This window comes from Pipistrellus hanaki, assembly GCF_964339955.1.
Source record: "Pipistrellus hanaki genome assembly, chromosome: 3".
Classification (NCBI taxonomy): domain Eukaryota; kingdom Metazoa; phylum Chordata; class Mammalia; order Chiroptera; family Vespertilionidae; genus Pipistrellus; species Pipistrellus hanaki.
Genome location: NC_140505.1, coordinates 162,195,235 through 162,215,426, shown reverse-complemented (window position 1 = coordinate 162,215,426; position 20,192 = coordinate 162,195,235). Strand labels below are relative to the sequence as shown.

At 40.1% G+C, this 20,192-nt stretch overlaps 1 protein-coding gene across 5 annotated transcripts in view; it reads left to right on the top strand.

The window, feature by feature from the left end:
• Nucleotides 1–20,192, top strand: part of PLEKHA5 (pleckstrin homology domain containing A5) — a 204,369-nt gene that overhangs the window by 93,636 nt on the left and 90,541 nt on the right. The window contains exon 1 of one of the 5 annotated variants that reach the window (XM_084877189.1): nucleotides 7,956–8,074. The exons of the other annotated variants lie outside the window; for them this stretch is intronic. Within the exon in view, the coding sequence (XP_084733315.1) occupies nucleotides 8,040–8,074 (35 nt within the window). The 5' untranslated portion in view covers nucleotides 7,956–8,039. Of the gene's footprint in view, nucleotides 1–7,955; nucleotides 8,075–20,192 lie in introns of those variants that run through there. 5 annotated transcript variants of the gene reach the window in all.

Genomic DNA, 20,192 nt, shown 5'->3' with positions numbered 1-20,192 from the left:
GAACCTGTCAGAAATAGTTCTTTCTCTTTTAGCCACAGTGTTGTAGCAGTTTTAGAACAATAAGTGACAGACACCCATGAAAAAGGTTTTTGCATTCCCTTTAAAAAAAAAAAAATTATTTCAGAGAGGAAGGGATGAGGGAGAGAGAGAGAGAAACATCATCGATGAGAGAGAATCATCGACGGGCTGCCTCTTGTATGCCCCCTACTTGGGATTGAGCATGTGCCCTAACTGGGAATTGAACCATGACCTCCTGGTTCATAGGTCAACACTCAACTGCTGAACCATGCCAGCTGGGCTTCTTTCCCTTTACTCCACACTCTGTAGTGCCTTGCAGTACCTGGCTACTGTCTGTACTGCTGATTCCAGTATGTTCCCCTAAAGATGAGGATCTCAATATCTACGTACTCAGGGGGCCCAGAACTGCTTGCGTCTGCTCCATCTTTGCAACGACAGGATGCTGCCCAAGCCCCAGCCAGCTCCCATACCTCAGGGGAGAATGTGTAACTCCTTTCATTACTTTGCTCGGGGCAGAAATTCTGGGACATTGCAAGAACTGGGTTATCACATCTAAAATATTTTATTGATTTTTTTTCACAGAAAGGAAGGGAGCGGAATAGAGAGCTAGAAACTTCGATGAGAGCTGCCTCCTGCACATCCTCCACTGGGGATGTGCCTGCAACCAAGGCACATGCCTTTGACCGGAATCGAACCCAGGACCCTTCAGTCTGCAGGCCGACACTCTATCCACTGAGCCAAACCAGTTTGGGCTAAAGCATATATTCTTACTTGTATTTCAGTTATGTACTTGTTTACCCACAACTGGTTTGACTTTTTTTCTTTTCTTTCTTTCACAGGATCTAGCAAATGCTCCTATTAGAGAAGGAGCAATATCCTCAGTAAATCTTCGTTTAATGAATTAAAAAACCTATTAATAGTAGTCAAGGAAATTAAATCCCAACCTGGGTTTGTTTATTTTTCTTTTTAACACTAAGCAGCAATATGTATAACATTTCCAGTAAATTTCTAAAATATTTGTATTTAGCCGAAACCGGTTTGGCTCAGTGGTAGAGCATCGGTCTGCGGACTGAAAGGTCCTGGGTTCGATTCCGGTCAAGGGCATGTACATTCGTTGCGGGCATATCCCCGGTAGGGGGTGTGCAAGAGGCAGCTGGTCGATGTTTCTCTCTCATCGACGTTTCTAGCTCTCTATCTCTCTCCTTCCTCTCTGTAAAAAATCAATAAAATATATTAAAAAATAAATTAAATTAAATTAAATTAAAATATTTGTATTTAAAAGAAGGAAAAACTTGTGGGCCAAGGAATTTATACAAAAGTGACATAAAAACACTCAAAGAAATTATGCCTCCATTGCCAGAGAATGTGAGTGTAAAAAAGTGGCAAGTTAGCCGAAACAGGTTTGGCTCGGTGGATAGAGCGTCGGCCTGCAGTCTGCAGACTGAGATGTCCCGGGTTCAATTCCGGTCAAGGGCATGTACCTTGGTTGTGGGCACATCCCCAGTAGGGAGTGTGCAAGAGGCAGCTGATCGATGATTTTCTCTCATCGACGTTTCTAACTCTCTATCCCTCTCTTTCTCTCTGTAAAAAATCAATAAGATATATATATATTTTTTAAAAGTGGCAAGTTAAAACCTGTTTTGTTTTTCGGTTTTAAGGGAGAATTCCCATACCTCCATAAAACTTGGCGTTGGCAAGCAAATGGTCCTGGTTGTAGTTGTTGCCACGAGACCTGCCGATTACCAGTATGTCACGTAACTGGTAATGTGTTTTTTATTCTATTCCTACATCAAAAACAGACCATGTATCTTTGAGGCAGATGGTATAAATGTAGAATCAACTTAGTACCTAAATAATAAAGTTTTTATTGGTAAATCACTCTGTAGAAAATCAGCTAGATTCTACAGTTTCGACTATCATTAAAAAAGGTGTATTCAGCCAAAACCGGTTTGGCTCAGTGGATAGAGCATCAGCCTGCGGACTGAAAGGTCCCAGGTTCGATTTCGGTCAAGGCCATGTACCTTGGTTGCGGGCACATCCCCAGTGGGGGGGGTGTGCAGGAAGCAGCTGATCCATGTTTCTAACTCTCTATCCTTCTCCCTTCCTCTCTGTAAAAACAATAATAATAATAATAATAATAATAAAATATATATATTTTAAAATGTGTCTTCATTCAGATTGAAATTGGGATGTAGGCAAGGAAATTAGAGCTGAAATTCTATTTATTTCTTACACAACTTGATTGTCAATTATTTCATACTCATCAACGTGTCTTTGAGTCTGGATTTCTTTATTGTGCTGGAGTTTAAGATTATCTTTCATAAAACACACGCACAGTTGACCCTTGAACAATATGGTTTTAACTTCTCAGGCCCACTTATACACAGTTTTCCCCCCACAATAAATATGTGCAATACTGTGAATGTGTTTTCTCTTCCTTGTGATTTTCTTAATATTTTCTTTTTTGCTAGCTTACTTTATTGTAAAAAATACAGTATGTTAATACACAGGACACACAAAATGAGTTGATCCGCTGTTTATGTTATCAGGAAGGCTTCCAGTCAACAAGAGGAGAAAATACAATTAGAGTCCAGAGCCTACTAACAATTCACCACTCATAATACATTTTCCCCTATCAGGTGAAATTATCTTGAAGTACCGAGAGAGTTCAAATGTTTAAAGGAGATGTAAATATAACCAGACATTATCCCTAGTGCACGGAAGTGGAGATTTCATATGATCATCGGAAAATGGAAGGAAGATGGTCCATTTTAATGTCCTCATCATTGTCTTTTAGATTGTATCTCTCCCTTTGGCTTGTATTTCATTGTGTAAAGAACTTATTAGAGTTAGTCCATTCTCCATGAGTATATACTTTTTATTTATTGTGCAAAAGTTTGTATACACCCCTGCTGGCAGGTCCTTTGGGATTAAGTACGTATGACAGCAGTTCAGTTGGTCACACCAGCTATTCCTGATGTGTAGCCCTGGAAGCCACTGAGTGACAGAGGTTGGGGAAATGTCTCAGGAGGTAGCATTTGTGCTGGACCCTCTACTGTGTAAATTGGTGATATCCACAAGTAGGAAGTCCTGGCAACCCATCTCTCCCCTCTCTCTCTCTCTCTCTCTCTCTCTCTCTCTCTCTCTCTCTCTCTCACATACACACACACACACACACACACACACACACACACACACACACACAAATAGGAAGGACTTAAAAAGAATTGGAAAATAAATAAAATGAAGGGAATATAAAATGGCTAAATCAAGGCCTTAGTAAACTGGCCTTCGAGGACCACCTTTGCTCATTGATGACCTGAGAACCGTATAGTTTTCATTAGGAAGTTCTGAATCCTATTAGGAAGCAAGCGGGTTTTTTTTGTTTTTTGGGTTTTTTTTAGTAGCTACCACACCTGGGGGAGAAGATTCTAAAGATGTGAAGGGCTTTTCATTTTAAGTGGTCCCTTCCTAAGCAGATGTTTATGGATTAATTTGATGCTTAAATCATTCAACTCTTCCAATTACTTTTTCCAAGAGTTTGCTGCGTTGTGGAATTTTAGCTCTCCTTTGGATATCAGGGATGAATAAATTGCCACCAATATAATGAAGACACATCATTGGGTAGTAGGTTGAGTCATTTGGACTACAGCCTGTTACGCAAAGCGAACACTGGGGAACCAGGTCACCTGAGTCAAGGTCAAGGGCGACCTTGTCAAGTGACGTCAAGAGTAAGAACCGAAAAAGTATAGCTGTCACAACTGGTCCTCAATCCTAGTCACAGACTTATCGGAGGGACTCATTGAAACACTATTTTTTTTTTTTTTTTAAAGAGATTTCTCCTTTTATTTTTTTTATTTTTATTATTTTTATATTTCTTTATTGATTTTGTTCAGAGAGGAAGGGAGAGAGATAGAGAGTTATAGAAACATCGATGAGAGTCATCGATCAGCTGCCTCTTGCACACCCCCTACTGGGGATATACCCACAACCAAGGTACATGCCCTTGACCAGAATCGAACCCGGGACCCTTCAGTCCCCAAGCCGACGCTCTATCCATTGAGCCAAACCAGTCTCGGCTGAAACGCTATTTTTGGCGACTACTTTGGAGGCCCTTCCTGGACTGCTTTTCCTGTGGCTTTTTAGTGAAGAGCGGTTCCTGCCTTTTAGCGTGGGGATACCTGAAAAGAGAATAATGGCTCATTGAGATTTAGGGTCACTGCCCATGTAAAGACGTTCATTAGCTCTGACGAAGGTGGGGCATCCATCCGTGTCTGCCTCAGCTTCATTTCCTAAAATGTGGTCTGGGCAGAGCTGAGAAAGCTAAACTATGCAGCGCTGGCATTCGGGGAAACCAGGGGAGAATTTTATAAGGCACTTGTGAGACTAGCCCTGTTGGGGTATGCATTTTTTTTTTTTTCTTAAATTAATCATTTCTCTGCTAATTGGGCACCTTTTATAGGTGTACATTTCAGATTGCATCGTAAATCTGTACTTGTACCGCTACTGCTGTCTCTCACTGAAATCTCCTGAAACAGTTAGGTCAGCTGTCATTTACTTTGCTAATAAGCATTTTCCAGATTTCCCCCAGGCATTTTGCCTCTTCCCCTTCTGGGCTGCACAAATCGGGTTATGTTATAATGATCTGTTTACAGCTCTCTCTTCCCTAATAAACTGTCAGTTCCAGGCCGTTATGGCCTTCAGAGGAGGGACCTGATCCGATTCCCTCTTTTCAAGCTCATTGCCTGACCCGCTCTGTGTTCCCTGTGGGAGTCACGTGATCCGGGGGTGGGTGGGGAAGGGGCCTGCCTCCCAGATCCTAGAGAAATCGTGCAGGGTGCTGGTAACTTCATAAACCAGACACTTGGGCAACTTGTTAGTATCTCTGGTAATCTCTTACAGTCTCTTGACAGATCTCTGCTGCTTCATTATTATTGTTTATCTCCTGATAAACGCAGAGCCACCTTATCACTGTGTGATTCCGCAAACATACTATGCTGCAATTATATTACAGAAATGTCTGCTTTTCCATGGGATAATTACACACAGCCTGTGAAACAGTGAATACGCCCAAACCAGATCTGCAAAAATAATAACTCCCCTGGTGGTAAAAGCAGTTGAAGACTATTACATAACAGAGGTCACATTGATTGGGGGGTATGGATAATAAGCTTCATACATTTTAACCATCATATGTTCTTTTTTGTAGGTTGTTAGGTCATTTGAAAGTGGCACTGTCCTGTGCTTTTATTTATTTATTTTTTAAATATATTTTATTGATTTTTTACAGAGAGGAAGGGAGAGAGATAGAGAGCCAGAAACGTCGGTGAGAGAGAAGCATAGACCAGCTGCCTCCTGCACACACCCCCTACCGGGGATGTGCCCGCAACCAATGTACATCCCCCTGACCGGAATCGAACCTGGGACCCTTCAGTCCGCAGACCGACGCTCTACCACTGAGCCAAACCGGTTTTGGCTGTCCTGTGCTTTTAGAACTGTGGAAAAAGTTGTTTTATTGACTTCTTTTGATGTTTTCAAGAATGGGTTTTGTTTTTTTTTAGTGAGAGATGTTTAAACTGAACATGGTTGAGACAAGCCAAACCCTCACTTTGGGGAAAGATCATGAATCACCACTTCTCTAAAACATATGCAAACCCTTCTGATTACATAGCAAACCATGTTGGCTTTCCTGTCTATATTTCAAACTACATGATGAAACAATTTTGTGTGTGTGTGTGTGTGTGTGTGTGTGTGTTTTTCAGCTTGGGAATGCTATTTTAAATCTTTGTTATAGCAGTATTATATGAAAGGGGTGTTTTAACACTGGTTAAATTAGTTGCCTGGCAGATTTAGTTGTGAGACAACTCACTTTGAGGTATCTGAACATTTTTTACATTATTAGCATCCTAATCATTTTGGATGAAGGGCATTAAATGCAAGAAGAAATGTAGTTGGCTATTAAATATGAGTTCACATTTAATTAAACACATATGGTGGGCACTGTCCCAATTGCTTACATGGTTTTTCCTCATATAATTCTCACCAAAATCCCACTAGGATTAAGTTATCTTTATTTCTCGTATAAGGAGAGTGAGTCATGGAGAGACTAAGCAACTTGCCTGTGGTGCGGGGACTATTGAGAAGAGCTGGGCTTGAACTTGGGTCCTCAGACTAGAAGCTTTGTCCGTGTGACCGTGAACCTGGGCTGCCTCCTGTGAGAACAGACATGTGAAGAAGGGCTTAACCTCCCTTGCAGTTAAAACGCATATACACAATTAGAATTGTGTGATACATTTTCTATTAGATTTGCAAAGAAGAAAAATAATGACCAATGCCCAGTATGTGGGGAAATGAGAATCGAATCTATGGAGATACACATATATAACTTGTTACCTCTGTTTGGAGGACAAAACCTTTAAATGCGGAAAACACACGCATGCTTTGACCTGTCAATCCCGCTTCTAAGAATTATCTTTCACAGCTAAACACAAAGCACAGGTATGTCTGGACAGTTATATACATGGAGTATTGTTCATATTAACAAAAAATTAAATGTGTGGTGGTAAACAGGGTTAGATAGTTGTGATAGGCAGTGATCATAAAAGGAAAAGTTAGGCCCTAGCGGGTTTGGCTCAGTGGATAGAGTGTCAGCCCGTGGACTGAAGGGTTCTGGGTTCAATTCTGGTCAAGGCACGTACCTCGGTTGCAGGCTTGATTCCCCGCCCCAGTTAGGGTGACTGCAGAAGGCAACCAATCCATGTGTCTCTCCCCCTTCCACTCTCTAAAAATCAATGGGAAAATATCCTCAGGTGAGGATTAACAATAAAAAAAAGAATAAAAGGAAAAGTTAGGAACATAATTACTGACATGAAAAACTGTTCATGACATATTGTTGAATGAAAAAAAGTAGGTTGCAAAACAACATGTATAGTTTGATTTTCCATGTTGAATAAATATATGTTTATATATACAGACTCTAGTCTAAAAGGATGTGCACCGATGCTAGCAGCTGTTCTTTTTACTGCTAGACAGTGTACCTTAGTGATCAAAGATATGGGCAATGGAGACTCTCTACCCGGGTTCGAATCTTGCTGGTGAATTACTTATTAGCGCTGTGACCATGGACACGTTCCCTAACTATTCTGTGCCCCAGTTTCTTCAATAAAAACAAAGATAAGCCGAGACCGGTTTGGCTCAATGGATAGAGCGTCGGCTTGGGGACTGAAGGGTCCCTGGTTCGATTCCGGTCAAGGGCATGTAAACCTTGGTTGCGGGCATATCCCCAGTAGGGGGTGTGCAAGAGGCAGCTGATCGATGACTCTCTCTCATCGATGTTTCTAGCTCTCTAGCTGTCTTCCTTCTCTGTACAAAATCAATAAAAATATATATTTTTTCAAAAAAAAAAAAAAAAAAACAAAGATAATTACAGAACTTGTATCTTTTGTAACATGTTTCACATCATCAGTGATGATTAGACCTGAGTAACTTACCATTTCTGGGTGGTGGGACTCCAGACTCTTGGCTTTCTTTTTACCTTTTATTGGTAGAATTTTTGAAATAAGTATCAATTTTGGAAACAACAACAAAATATTTTTAAAGGAATCCTTCAGATTGGCAAGTTTACAGTTTTCCTAGGAAATACGTATTTTTCTGAGCTAACGTTAAAGTTTCTCACTGAGTGTTTTCTTCAAGAGCTGTCTGCAGACCTGCATGCTGATAGTTCACCTGCGCTACATGCCAGCTGCAAGGGGACCGAAGTCGCACTTTCCTGTTAGGGCTGGAAGGCAGGCATAATCACATCCACTTCTTCCTGGGGAAGCTGCCTTAATTTGCGGTGGCTGCGGTGACATGTGAGGCTGTGACGTCAGCCGGTGTCAGCCCCGCAGAGTGGCAGGCCTGCCTGACAGCCACAGTGCGCCTCCCGGGCGCTCAGTCCCCACGGTGCTCATTTGGGAGCAGCTCGGAGACAAAGGAGTTGGGTCTCTCTTTCTCATTCCGGTCCCCTTTCTGCCTGTCGTTGAATGTCTGTTTACGAATGTGAGTCTGATGAAGGCTGGTGAGTAGTTGCTGTTACTTTTACCTATAAATAGCTCGTGGCTAAAGGAGCAGTAGCCCTCTTTTTTTCCTCAGCTAATGATCCTGTGGCAAGTGATCTTTGCGGCCCCGGTGCCAGGCACAGTGCCTCGTGCAAAGGGTTTGCATTTTATAAGTGTTTCTGTAACCGAAGTTATTATATTGGTGTAGAAGTGGGATACGTGATTTAAGTTTTCAAACGACTTGGGCATTTTTCAGATGTAATCTTCTTAGTCTCCCCTTACCTTTAAACTACACACATGCATGGGCGTTGCAAATTGCTTTAACGCCTAAACATTCTCATTTAAGATTTTTAATTTATCCTGTTTCTTTTTTAACTTATTCAGAGGAGAGACTTGATTTTTTTTTTTAATAAAGAGAACTTGATGTGAATGATTCTCAAGTTCCTGTAGAGATGCTAATAATATCAGTATATCATGATTTTGTTTCAAAGTGTATTAGCATTAGTCTATACTAATGAACAGTTTGTTGAAGCTGCTGATATTTATTTAATTCTTTAATTATTTGGGCTATTTCAGTAATGTGAGTCAAAATAAAAATCCTCACTAACCTAAAATTTAAGAGCAATATAATGACAGGAGATTATTACAGATGGTATTTGGGCATTTAAAGAAATTAAGAAAAGTTATTATTACGATAGATTGTAAAGGCTGGGTAACAGTCCTTTAAAGATTTATTTCTTAACATTATTTAGTCGTGTCTCTTTGAATTGCACTATTGTACATTTTATTTAGTTGCCTTTGAAAGCATTCGTTTAACAAGTAGGTTATTAAGATTTTTTTAATGTCTCTGTTTATTACTTTTTTTTCTTTATTTTGAGTGGATGAATGATACTATTTTAATTTCATACTATTTATGTGGTACAAACTGAAGCTTTTAAAGTTTTTTTGCATTTTGCCATTTTAGATTCAGTAGCAGCCTTGTGATTTCAAGGTCCTTTAGAGGAAATTTCAAACAAAGTTTTCTCTTAAAGAACAGGCACTTGTGTTTTTTAAGTCTAGTTGAGGGAAAAAACAATAGGAAATTCTTAATAAACATGTTAAATGTTTTCAGATCAGTCTTCTGAAGCACATAAAGAAAAAGACTTGTTATACACATTTTGTATATGGATATGATGGTTAGGTGTTGAAAGAAAGTTATTTAAATCAGCATTTTATATGTGAATTTTCCAAAAATAGCACATTTGAGGAATTTAGCAGTAACTGCCTCCTATTACGATTCTTAGTACATTATACTATTTCTATATTTAGAAGCATAAGAAATAGAGAAGTAGGGTTTCAAGTACATTTTATTTGATTCGACGGCCTTAATTCGAGATCCACATTTTTTCCCTTAGGTTGCAGAATTTTCAGCTCCCAGCTGAAAATTGTGCCTGAAGCGAGAATATTTAAGTATATGGAGAACTCATGAATATTTTTATCCCCTTTAAAAATTTATCCTGAATCCACTTAGAATATTTTGTCATGGTTTTAAAATAGCTTATATTTTAAACTTAGTAAGTTATATAGTAATGATGAGTTGGAATATATCACTGTACATTTTTTTAATTTTATTTTTTCCATTTATCCCCTCTATGCCCTCTTCCCACTCAACCCCTCTCTCCCACCATCACCGCACTGTTGTCCATGTCCATGAGTTCTCTCTTTTTTTTCTATTTTACTCAACCCCTCTCCTACCCTTCACCCTCCCCGTCTCCCACCAGAGCTGTCTGCCTGCTCTCTATCTCTGAGTCTGTCTCTGTTTTGCTTAGTAGTTCAGTAAATTTCTATTTCTCACTGTACATTTTAAACAAGGATGTTTTTGAGGCATTATGGCATCAGAGGTCATGGGCCTAAATACCAGGAAAGTTCAAGTGAGGAGAAGCCACTTAAACGTTTTTGTATGGACAGGAAATTAAATCGGGCAAAAAAAAAAAAAAAAATACCCATAAAAACACAAAACAAGGGGATGAGCTGAGCTGGAGGGGGAATAACCTGAAATTGACCTAAAGGTTTGACTCGGGTCTAAAGCCGTCCAGGATAAAGTGCTTGTCTGTTTTCTGATGAATTAAGTATGCTTTAAGGAACCCTTTCCACCAACACGGAAGCCGGATGAGAGAGTATAATTGTGCTATTTATTCTCTAAGTATGGAGTTTAGGTTAATAAATTCAGATGAAGTAGTGTTTTTTAAGCTGCATATAGTCTTGAACTATATTTTTGTTTCCTAGTGGTGGACAGTACAAAACCTTGTGTATATTAGCTGCTTAGTAAATATTTGAGCATAAATAAATGAATGGATGAAGCAAATGAAATGATTGAGGAGAATATCTTGATCTCGGTATTACAAGGATCCATCTTGACTGATGGTAAAAACCTCTTACTTACCTAACCAAGTAATAGCAGGCCGCGGTCTCGTACTCGGTCCGAAGGAAATGTGTCTCTGGGCGGACCTGCCTTCACAGCGCGCTGCCGTGGACACTGGATTTCACTGCTGGCTCTGCTGGCCGTGTCTTTGCTGTGGAAAGTGGGTCTGGCCCTGCTATTCTGGGTCAGAGCTCTGCCTCACGCCTGCCTTTTCTGTACGTGAGGAATTTCTCAGTGCGAGGGGATAATTATTTGCTGACTAAACCGGGCCTCAATTAAGTGTCGTGTGCGTCACACAAGTACATTAGTGTGAGGACCTTTTCAGAGTTAAATATATACATATATATATATATATATATATATATATATATATAATCATTTTGAAATTGAAATGACAGGAGTGGAGCAAATGCATTGACTGATTCAAAACTTACATCACAAACTTTATATACACGAACCTATTGTTAACTCACAGCCTAGATTTTCAGCCCCATTTCTGCGCCCCTTCCCTTCAATCTGTGCTCACGTTCTAGCCACCTCTGGCTGTGCCTATTCTGAGGCTCAGTTCACGTGGCAGCCACTTCTGCGACATCTTCCCGTTCTAACCAACATCCATCTCTAAGTAGGCTCCTCTTTGCGTTTTTCTTTATTACTCTATTTGTTTATAATGGTATTAAGGCTGTTTCACCAATGTCTGTCTCAAATGAATGAACAAAAATACTTGTTACACTGTTTTGAAAGAAAGTCTACCTTTTTTTAAATAAAATATTTTTGTTTCATAGAGGTATCATTTTTTTAGAGGTATCTCATTTGACTTATTAGTAATTTGACTTATAGTGACTTATTTTTGTTCCTGAAGTGATTGTTTAGAATCTAAACTTTAGATACAGCTCTTGCAGTATCAAAATAAATGCTATTAAATGAAGCATAGTAAAATTAAATGTTTACTGTTGTTTTTTTCTACTTGTATTGAGTTGTTTACTCTATCAGTTTGATTCTAGGAAAGAATGCCTCATCTACAATAAAATAATTGGTTCTTTTTTAAATTGTGTGGTTATATGTAGGTTAGAATTAGGTTAGCATTCAAGTAATAGATGGCACATGAAAGACATGATACTTAAATTTAACCTTTTCTAATTTGTTTGCTTCCTTCCATTTAATACATGTTATAATAAACCATTTCTACTTAGCATTCATTAAGAAATATAAGTAGATAGATGATATAGTCCAAAAATTTCATTAATTCAGATATTTGTCACATTATCACTTTCAAATGCCAAGAAGAAGATGTCTACTGCTGACATATTTCTGAGTTGGGGTTCTGCTTAGTTGTATTTTAAAACCTCAGTAGGCTTTTGCAATTAATATTTTTATGCAGGTGACTAGAAATTTTCAAAAAGCATTCTTTTAAACCACTAAAATACACCTTGTCATCATTTTCATTGTTCTGTGGCTTCCAACGTGCTTTTTGAATAGATCATTCAATGGTAAACTTTAACCTTAGATCAAACAATCAGGCTTCTCATTCATTAAATTATAGCTGTATGTAAACCATTGTGTTTTACATTAAAAATAGGACAGAGAGCCAACCACGATTTAAAGCAACAAAGTGACATAATTTTACTTGTTTTTAAAGAAATCTTACTCTGCTAGCACATTCAAGTTTAGCTGATACTTGGTAGGGACTTTAAGAGTCTTGGGTCTGGGGAACAGCCCTGGCCGGTTTGGCTCAGTGGATAGAGCGTCAGCCTGCAGACTGAAGGGTCCCAGGTTCGATTCCAGTCAAGGGCACATACCTTGGTTGCAGGCACATCCCCAGTGGGGAGTGTGCAGGAGGCGGCTGATCGATGTTTCTCTCTCATAGATGTTTTAACTCTCTATCCCTCTCCCTTCTTCTCTGTTAAAAAAAAAAAAAAAAAAAATCATAAAATAATATTTTTTTAAAAAAAAAGAGTCTTGGGGAGGGACATAAGTGCCAGAACTAAAAGAAATGATGGTTTAGTTGTCTATTCTCATAGGGTGATTTCTGGTTGGCAACCAAAAATATCACCTAATTCTTGAATTGTTGGTAGAAAACAAAATTACTTTTGTGGTTGTGTATATTCTAAGAACCATCGGAAAACACAGATATTTACATTACGATTCATATCAGTAGCAAAATTACAGTGATGAAGTAGCAACGAAAATAGTTTTATGGTTGGGGGTCACCACAACATGAGGGACTGTATTAAAGGGTCGCGGCATTAGGAAGGTTGAGGCCCACTGCCTCAGAGGGTCTGTATGAGGGTTGATTGTCAAGTTTCAAGTACAGAGTGTGACACAACTGAGGGGGTGAGCAGCACGGAGTGTGATGCCCACGTGGTCGTTATTAAGGTGGTGGTTTTAGGATGGAATGCTGGGAGGGGGGCTCCCTCAAGTGAGGTGCTCCCGTCTGAGGTGATCCGTTTTCTAAACGATGAGAGGAGAGAGGGGAGAAGATAACGGGTTAAGACCTTAAGGGGAATTTGTAGATGGTGGATAGCTGAATCACTGAAACTTAGGCAGGATATCTGGAAGCAGTTAAATCTAAGCTAAAGGCAGGTGGCACTTAGAACTAAATGTGGGGAAAGGACATATACACTTTTCATGTTTTTTGGGGGCGGGAATTACAGTCTTGTAGATTTTTAACGTGGTGGTTACTTCACATAACCAAGGCCCGAGAATTCAGTTTCTCCAAAAAAGGCAGGGCGCTCTTAGTGTTTTTCTTCTGTTCGTGAAGCATTGCCTTTAATTGTCGGCACAATTTTTCATGCTATCATATTTTCAGTTTAAAAATAACTTGCAAGAATGGTCATTGTGGTAGTCAGATTCCAGCATAACATTTTTTTCTCCTTTTTATTAAAAAATGAAAATAGTTATCTATATAACACATTAATGAATTTTACATTTAACAGTATGTATATTAAGAATTACTTGGTCCAACGGTGTGGCTCAGTGGTTGAGTGTCGTCCTGTGAACCAGGAGGTCACGGTTCAATTCCTGGTCAGGGCACATGCCCGGGTTTTGGGCTCTGTCCCCAGTGTGGGGCATGCAGGAGGCAGCTGATCAATGATTCTCATCATTTATGTTTCTCTCTCTCTCTCTCTCTCTCTCTCTCTCTCTCTCTCTCTCTCTCTCTCTTTCTCCTCTCTCTTCCTTTCTAAAAATCCATAAAACATATTTTAAAAGTAACTTGGACTACCATAAAGCCAGTTGATTTAATAAACAAGAGAACTGATTTAATAGCTAAGTCACTGCTACAAATGTGGCTTTTTGTGTTTTGTTTGTTTGTTTACCTAATTGAGACTGAGTCTCAAAGTGATTCAACTTTAAAACAACCTGGAGCGGATCATTGACTGAGAGTATAATAAAACCAAGTCTAAACTGAGAATGTACAATACTCTTTTTGGTTTGAGTATAAGGGTACTGAAACAAAGAGTCGTAACTACACTTGTGAACTGTTGGCTCTGTAATTTTCTACCTAAAATTGAGAAATGCAATAGCTCCCATAGTATCCACTTCTCTTTTGCCTTGTTCCAAACTGACAACACTGTGGATGTGGCTGCTTTTATGGGCTGGGTCCTTGCAGAAGTCCAAGTCATGATACTGGCTCCATTCCCAGGGTTGCCAGAAGAATTGCCAAACCACTATGATATCCTATTTTTCTTACACTAAATTAAGTCCTCCCTCTTTCTCAGGAGGAATACATGATTCAGAGCAAAGCATGCAAACGGTTTGCATCTGAGTTTAATAAGAGGCAACCACAATTTCTTCTGTGGGACAGACAGAGTTCTAAAATACGTATTTTTTATGCATAGTGGATAAATGTTCAACCTCATTGCTATGGTTGCACATAGAAAACACTACCTAATAAAGCTTGCTTTGTCGAACGTACCACTCAGAAGAGCTATATTGACTCTTGTTGACAATACATTAATAGAAATCTCAATGTTTATTTCTTAAATTAGAAAAGAGAATGAATTTTGTAGTTAAAACAGTAACTGAGGTACCCCTAAAATAAAGGTGTTTTTAACACACACACACACACACACACACACACACACGTAACTACAAGTACTCTCACAGGAGAGAATTACAAAGAAGTTGCCAGGGCATAGTTTATTGATTGGCCAAAACATTTTCTTTTTCTTTTCTTTTTTTTTTTCTTTTTTTTTTTTTAAATAGATTTTATTGATTTTGTACAGAGAGGAAGGGAGAGAGATAGAGAGCTAGAAACATCGATGAGAGTCATCGATCAGCTGCCTCTTGCACACCCCCTACTGGGGATATGCCCGCAACCAAGGTACATGCCCTTGACCGGAATCGAACCCGGGTCCCTTCAGTCCCCAAGCCGACGCTCTATCCACTGAGCCAAACCGGTTTCGGCATGGCCAAAACATTTTCTGAGAGTGGAAATAAAACATCAAGAGTTTTGACTTTCTGTAAAATCGCCCTCTTTACGTTTCCAAAGCTTCTCAAAGGAAAAAGTTTATAAAACCATTTTTTTCCTTTTATCAGTAGAATGGCGAAACCTAGTTTTGAATATTCTAGTGTAAGTGTTTCCTTGGAACAGATGTGAGTTGCCCTCTCTGAGAAAAATGAAGTGTTTCTTTGTGATGAGCCTGTCCATTCCCAGCTTTCTCTTGCTGCTGTAATAGAACTTACTTTATTCACTCTCCTCGAGGAGGGCAGCAGGCAAAGTTGAGACTCTTGATCGATGTAAGTTCTCTTACTCTTTTTTTTTTTAATATATTTTATTGATTTTTAACAGAGAGAAAGGGAGAGAGATAGAGAGCTAGAAACGTCGATGAGAGAGAAACATCGACCAGCGGCCTCTTGCACACCTCCTACAGGGGATGTGCCTGCAACCAAGGTACATGCCCTTGACCGGAATCGAACCTGGGACCTTTCAGTCCACAGACCGACGCTCTACCACTGAGCCAAACCGGCTTCGGCGAAGTTCTCTTACTCTTGATTGGATTAGGCCTGGGCATACATCTGGCTAGTGACATTATGGGAAAAGATGGCCAGGAGATGGGGGAGACTTTTTTTTGAAACGAGTATATAAAGAGAAACGTTGTGGTCTACCCATGATGTTTTAGACTAAAGCAGCCAGTTTGCGATGGCTGTGAGGGTGCCTCTCTAAATAAGAGAGGCCACTCAGTGCTGCTATATTACATGCTTATAAATAACCATGTCTCCTTGAAGTCATAATGTTGTTATTTTTAAAATCAGGTATAGCTCCTTTCTATACTTGTTTCAAAGAATATGATATGTACTAATCAGTGTAACATTGCTCTCATTTTTTATTTTATTTTTAAATCTAGTACTCGGTACCATACTTATTTTTTTGTTTGTTTTTAAATATATCTTATTGGTTGTTGTTTTTTTTTAACAGAGAGGAAGGGAGAGGGAGAGGTATTGTAGAAACATCGATAAGAGAGAAACATCTATTCAGCTGCCTCCTACACACTCCCCACTGGGGGTGTGCCCGCAACCAAGGTGCATGCCCTTGACTGGAATCGAACATGGGACCCCTCGATCTGCAGGCTGACACTCTATCCACTGAGTCAGACTGGTTTAGGGCCATACTTATTTTTGCAAAAATTATACAAATCATAATGTTTTAAAGAACTTTTTATAGGGTATATTACCTGTATGACTTAAGTTTCTTGCACTGAATAAAGGTTGCATAGTTTTGGCCTATTAATGGAGAGCAGGGGTTTTTCAACCACATGTGGTAAGTCAGCCCATTGTTAATTGTGTTGAATACTTTTATTTTTCCTGAAAGTAGTTTGAAAACACTTAAGAATGAAATAATTTCTTAAGTATCACTGACTTTTATCATTTTACCAGAAATTTAAAACACCATATATTATTGAGCAAGCGCTTTTTCCTCTCTCCTCATTTTACTATTGGGGTTTGTATTTGAAATGTGGTGTGCATTTGATGCGCCTACTGGGGGCGGGGTCTTTCCGTTCTGTAGAGATGTCGTTGTCACTCTCCTCTCTAAGCCTTCTGCTGAGGGAAGGCTGGGTGTGGACTGAACAATAAAAGAAGGTTGTCTCACTCCAGGGACCCTAGAAGGGACACAAATACTGGCCTCCCCTAGCCTCAGAGCACTGCCTTGCAATCTATTTGTTATATAAAAGCACCTGCTATTAGAATTGCCGTAACTTGCTGTTTCCGTAAATAGGTTATAGGAACTCTGTAGTTGATCCGCTTTCCCTTTATTTAAAAAAAAAATAACATTTTATTGATTTTTTTTTACAGAGAGGAAGGGAGAGGGATAGAGAGAGTAGAAACATCAATGAGAGAGAAACATCGACTAGCTGCCTCCTGCACACCCCCCACTAGCGATGTGCCCGCAACCAATGTATATGCCCTTCACCAGAATCGAACCTGGGACCTTTCAGTCCGCAGACCGACACTCTGTCCACTGAGCCAAACCGGTTTCGGCAGCTTTCCCTTTGTACGTAGGCTACCAGAAAGCTCAGAACTACTTGAAAGTAGCACAGCTTAGCCTCGCTTTTCTCAGGTACAGTCACGTACATGATTTATTGTTTGAGTCACACACACATACACAATTTGAAAAGCCATTGGGTAGACTAATGAACTTCTCTCACTGGTAAACATGTCCTTTTTAATTTGTTGTGTATGTAACTTGATAGAAATATATACACCATATATACACCAGAAATATATATACGCAACTGACTTACTCACCTTAAGATCCTTTCAAATCAAATTATTATTGAATGAAATAGTTCCATAGAGCAGTGTTTCCTAACCTTCTCTCATGATGAGAATCACCTGGTGGAGTTGTTAAAACACAGATTCCTGAATCCCAACTAAGAAGTGCTAAACTAGAATTTTTGGGAACATATAGGTAAAATTGTATACTTAACTAGTGCTCTAACACAGATGTTATATACAGAGCACTAAGTTAGGTATGCAATTTTACCTATATGTTCTCAAAAATTCTAGTTTAGCACTTCTTAGTTGGGATTCAGGAATCTGTGTTTTAACAACTCCACCAGGTGATTCTCATCATGAGAGAAGGTTGGGAAACACTGCCATAGAGGCTTTAAATACGAAGGTCTTTCCTTTGATCTCCTAGTTATAGTGAATGATTAAATGTCTGGGAGTAAATAGTGAAGAGGGCATAATGCCGAAGAGCAAGCAGTGTGTGTTGCTGCTTGTCAATTTCTTAATTACAAAAAATATTTTATTGATTTTTTTACAGAGAGAAAGGGAGAGAGACAGAGAGCTAGAAACATCGATGAGAGAGAAACATCGACCAGCTGCCTCTTGCACACCCCCCACCGGGGATGTGCCCGCAACCAACGTACGTGCCCTTGAACGGAATCGAACCCGGGACCTTTCAGTCCGCAGACCGATGCTCTACCGCTGAGCCAAACCGGTTTCGGCATGTTGTTTGTCAATTTCTTGATGTCTTTGCTAAAACTGGCATTGATTTCATCCTTTTTTCTGGGCCTGTGATGCAGCATGATCCTCAGATGGAGCTAGTGAATGCGACCTATTTCCTTCAGACCTGAACTCCCTGGAAGAGCTGAGTCCGTTTTTTTTTTTAAGTGTTGTCACTATTTAAGAACCTGCTCACGTACAGCCTTTGCTAGCATAAAAACATGATCTTCCTCTGGAGCTTTTGTATGGGAACTAGAGGCCCGGTGCACAAATTCGTGGGCGGGTGGGGTCCCTCGGCATGGCCTGCGGGGATTGGGCCAAAGCCGGCAGTCCATCCCCGCCTGCTGGCTCCTGCTCATCCCGGCCCCGCTGCGCCTTCCCAGCTGTACTTCATGTCAAAAACGTCCCTGTTCAGCCAAAACCGGTTTGGTGCAGTGGATAGAGTAGGGGTGTCGAACTCAATCAGAGAAGGGACCAAAATCTAAAATCCAGCCTAAATCGCGGGCCGATTGGTTTACTGAACAGTCATAAACTGACAATGTCATAAACTGACAGCGGAGTGCAGTGATGACAGCGCGGTACGGGCCACATTGCAAGGCCTGGCGGGCTGGATTTGGCCCGCGGGCCTTGTGTTTGACACATGTGGGATAGAGCATCGGCCTGCGGACTGAAAGGTCCCAGGTTCGATTCCGGTCAAGGACATGTACCTTGGTTGCAGGCACATCCCCAGCAGTAGGTGTGCAAGAGGCAGCTGATTGATGATTCTCTCTCATCGATGTTTCTAACTCTCTATCTTCCTCTCTGTAAAAAATCAATAAAATATTTATTTATTTATTTATTTATTTATTTATTTATTTATTTATTAAAAAGGCCCTGTTCATTGTAAGGTGGTTAGCAGCTCCCTGGCTTCTTTCTACCCATTACGCCAGGAGTAACTTCCCAGTTGTGACATTCATGACTATTGCCAGATATTTCCAAGTGTCTCCTGAGAGAGGAAATCGCTCCTAGTTGGCAACTGTGGATCTAAACCTGTGTGTTAAAATTTCACAGACAGACAGCTATCTGGAAGGCAGAATAAGTGAACACCTAGGGTTATATTTAGAAAAGTTTGGACTTCTTGCCGTGCCACAGTGAGTTCAGAGACAAGATGGGAATTGGTTTGCTCTGTGACCGCATGTTTTATATCAAGCTGAGTTCCATACCTTCTTTGTAAGTACACATTCCTCTAGAAACACCAACTTATGTAAAACCGTATCTTCCAGTATTTCCTTTTCATTTATGAAGCGTAAAAATCCCTGGCAAGGATTTTAACTCTGACACCTTGTCTAGCAAAGCCTCAAATGCATTTTCTAATAGCATGGGAGAGGTATGTTACTTCTTAACATAGTAGCACAGTCAGTTTTGCTATAACACGACACATATGTTCTTAAAAATCACCCCACTGTGCAAAATTGGGCCATGAAAAGCATGGGGCTTCTGTTAAAAATGGGTTTCAGAGCGTCCCACTCAGAAAAGTTCATGAGTCACACATACAGATAAACACAGGAACCTAATAAAAGTGGTTGCACCATTTCACACACATTAAACAGATAGGAAATAAAATAAATAAATAAATAAATAAATAAACACTGCAAGTACACTTTGCCTTGAAAAAGACCTGCAGTTTGCTTGTGGAAATGGACATTGCAAGGGCTTCTGTGTGTGAGTTATTGGGAAGTGCCGGAAGTAGGGATGTATGGAATTAGAAAGTTGTATCACGTGAGGGTGAGTGTGCTTCATAAAACAGGCAGTGACCTCCAGTCGCTGTCCGATGGTTGAAGTTGTGGGGATGTGAGATGTGTGTGCACCGTGTGGCTGGAATTCTGTTGGGTGCAGTTTTCTGCATTCTCCTGGAGTTCCCCACAGACAGGTTCACGCGTAAGCAAATATGGAATTTATGTGATGCTCAGATTGTTCCCTAATAGATGAATCACACTGGAACACACTGCTGCACAAGTATTACAGTGAAACCTATGGTACTCCTCGCCGAAGCTGGTTTGGCTCAGTGGTAGAGCGTCGGTCTGCGGACTGAAAGGTCCCGGGTTCGATTCCGGTCAAGGGCATGTACATTGGTTGCGGGCACATCCCCGGTGGGGGGTGTGCAGGAGGCAGCTGTTCAATGTTTCTCTCTCATTGACGTTTCTAGCTCTCTATCTCTCTCCCTTCCTCTCTGTAAAAAATCAATAAAATATATTTAAAAAAAAAAAAAAAGAAAAGAAAGAAACCTATGGTACTCCTGAACTGAATGTTGA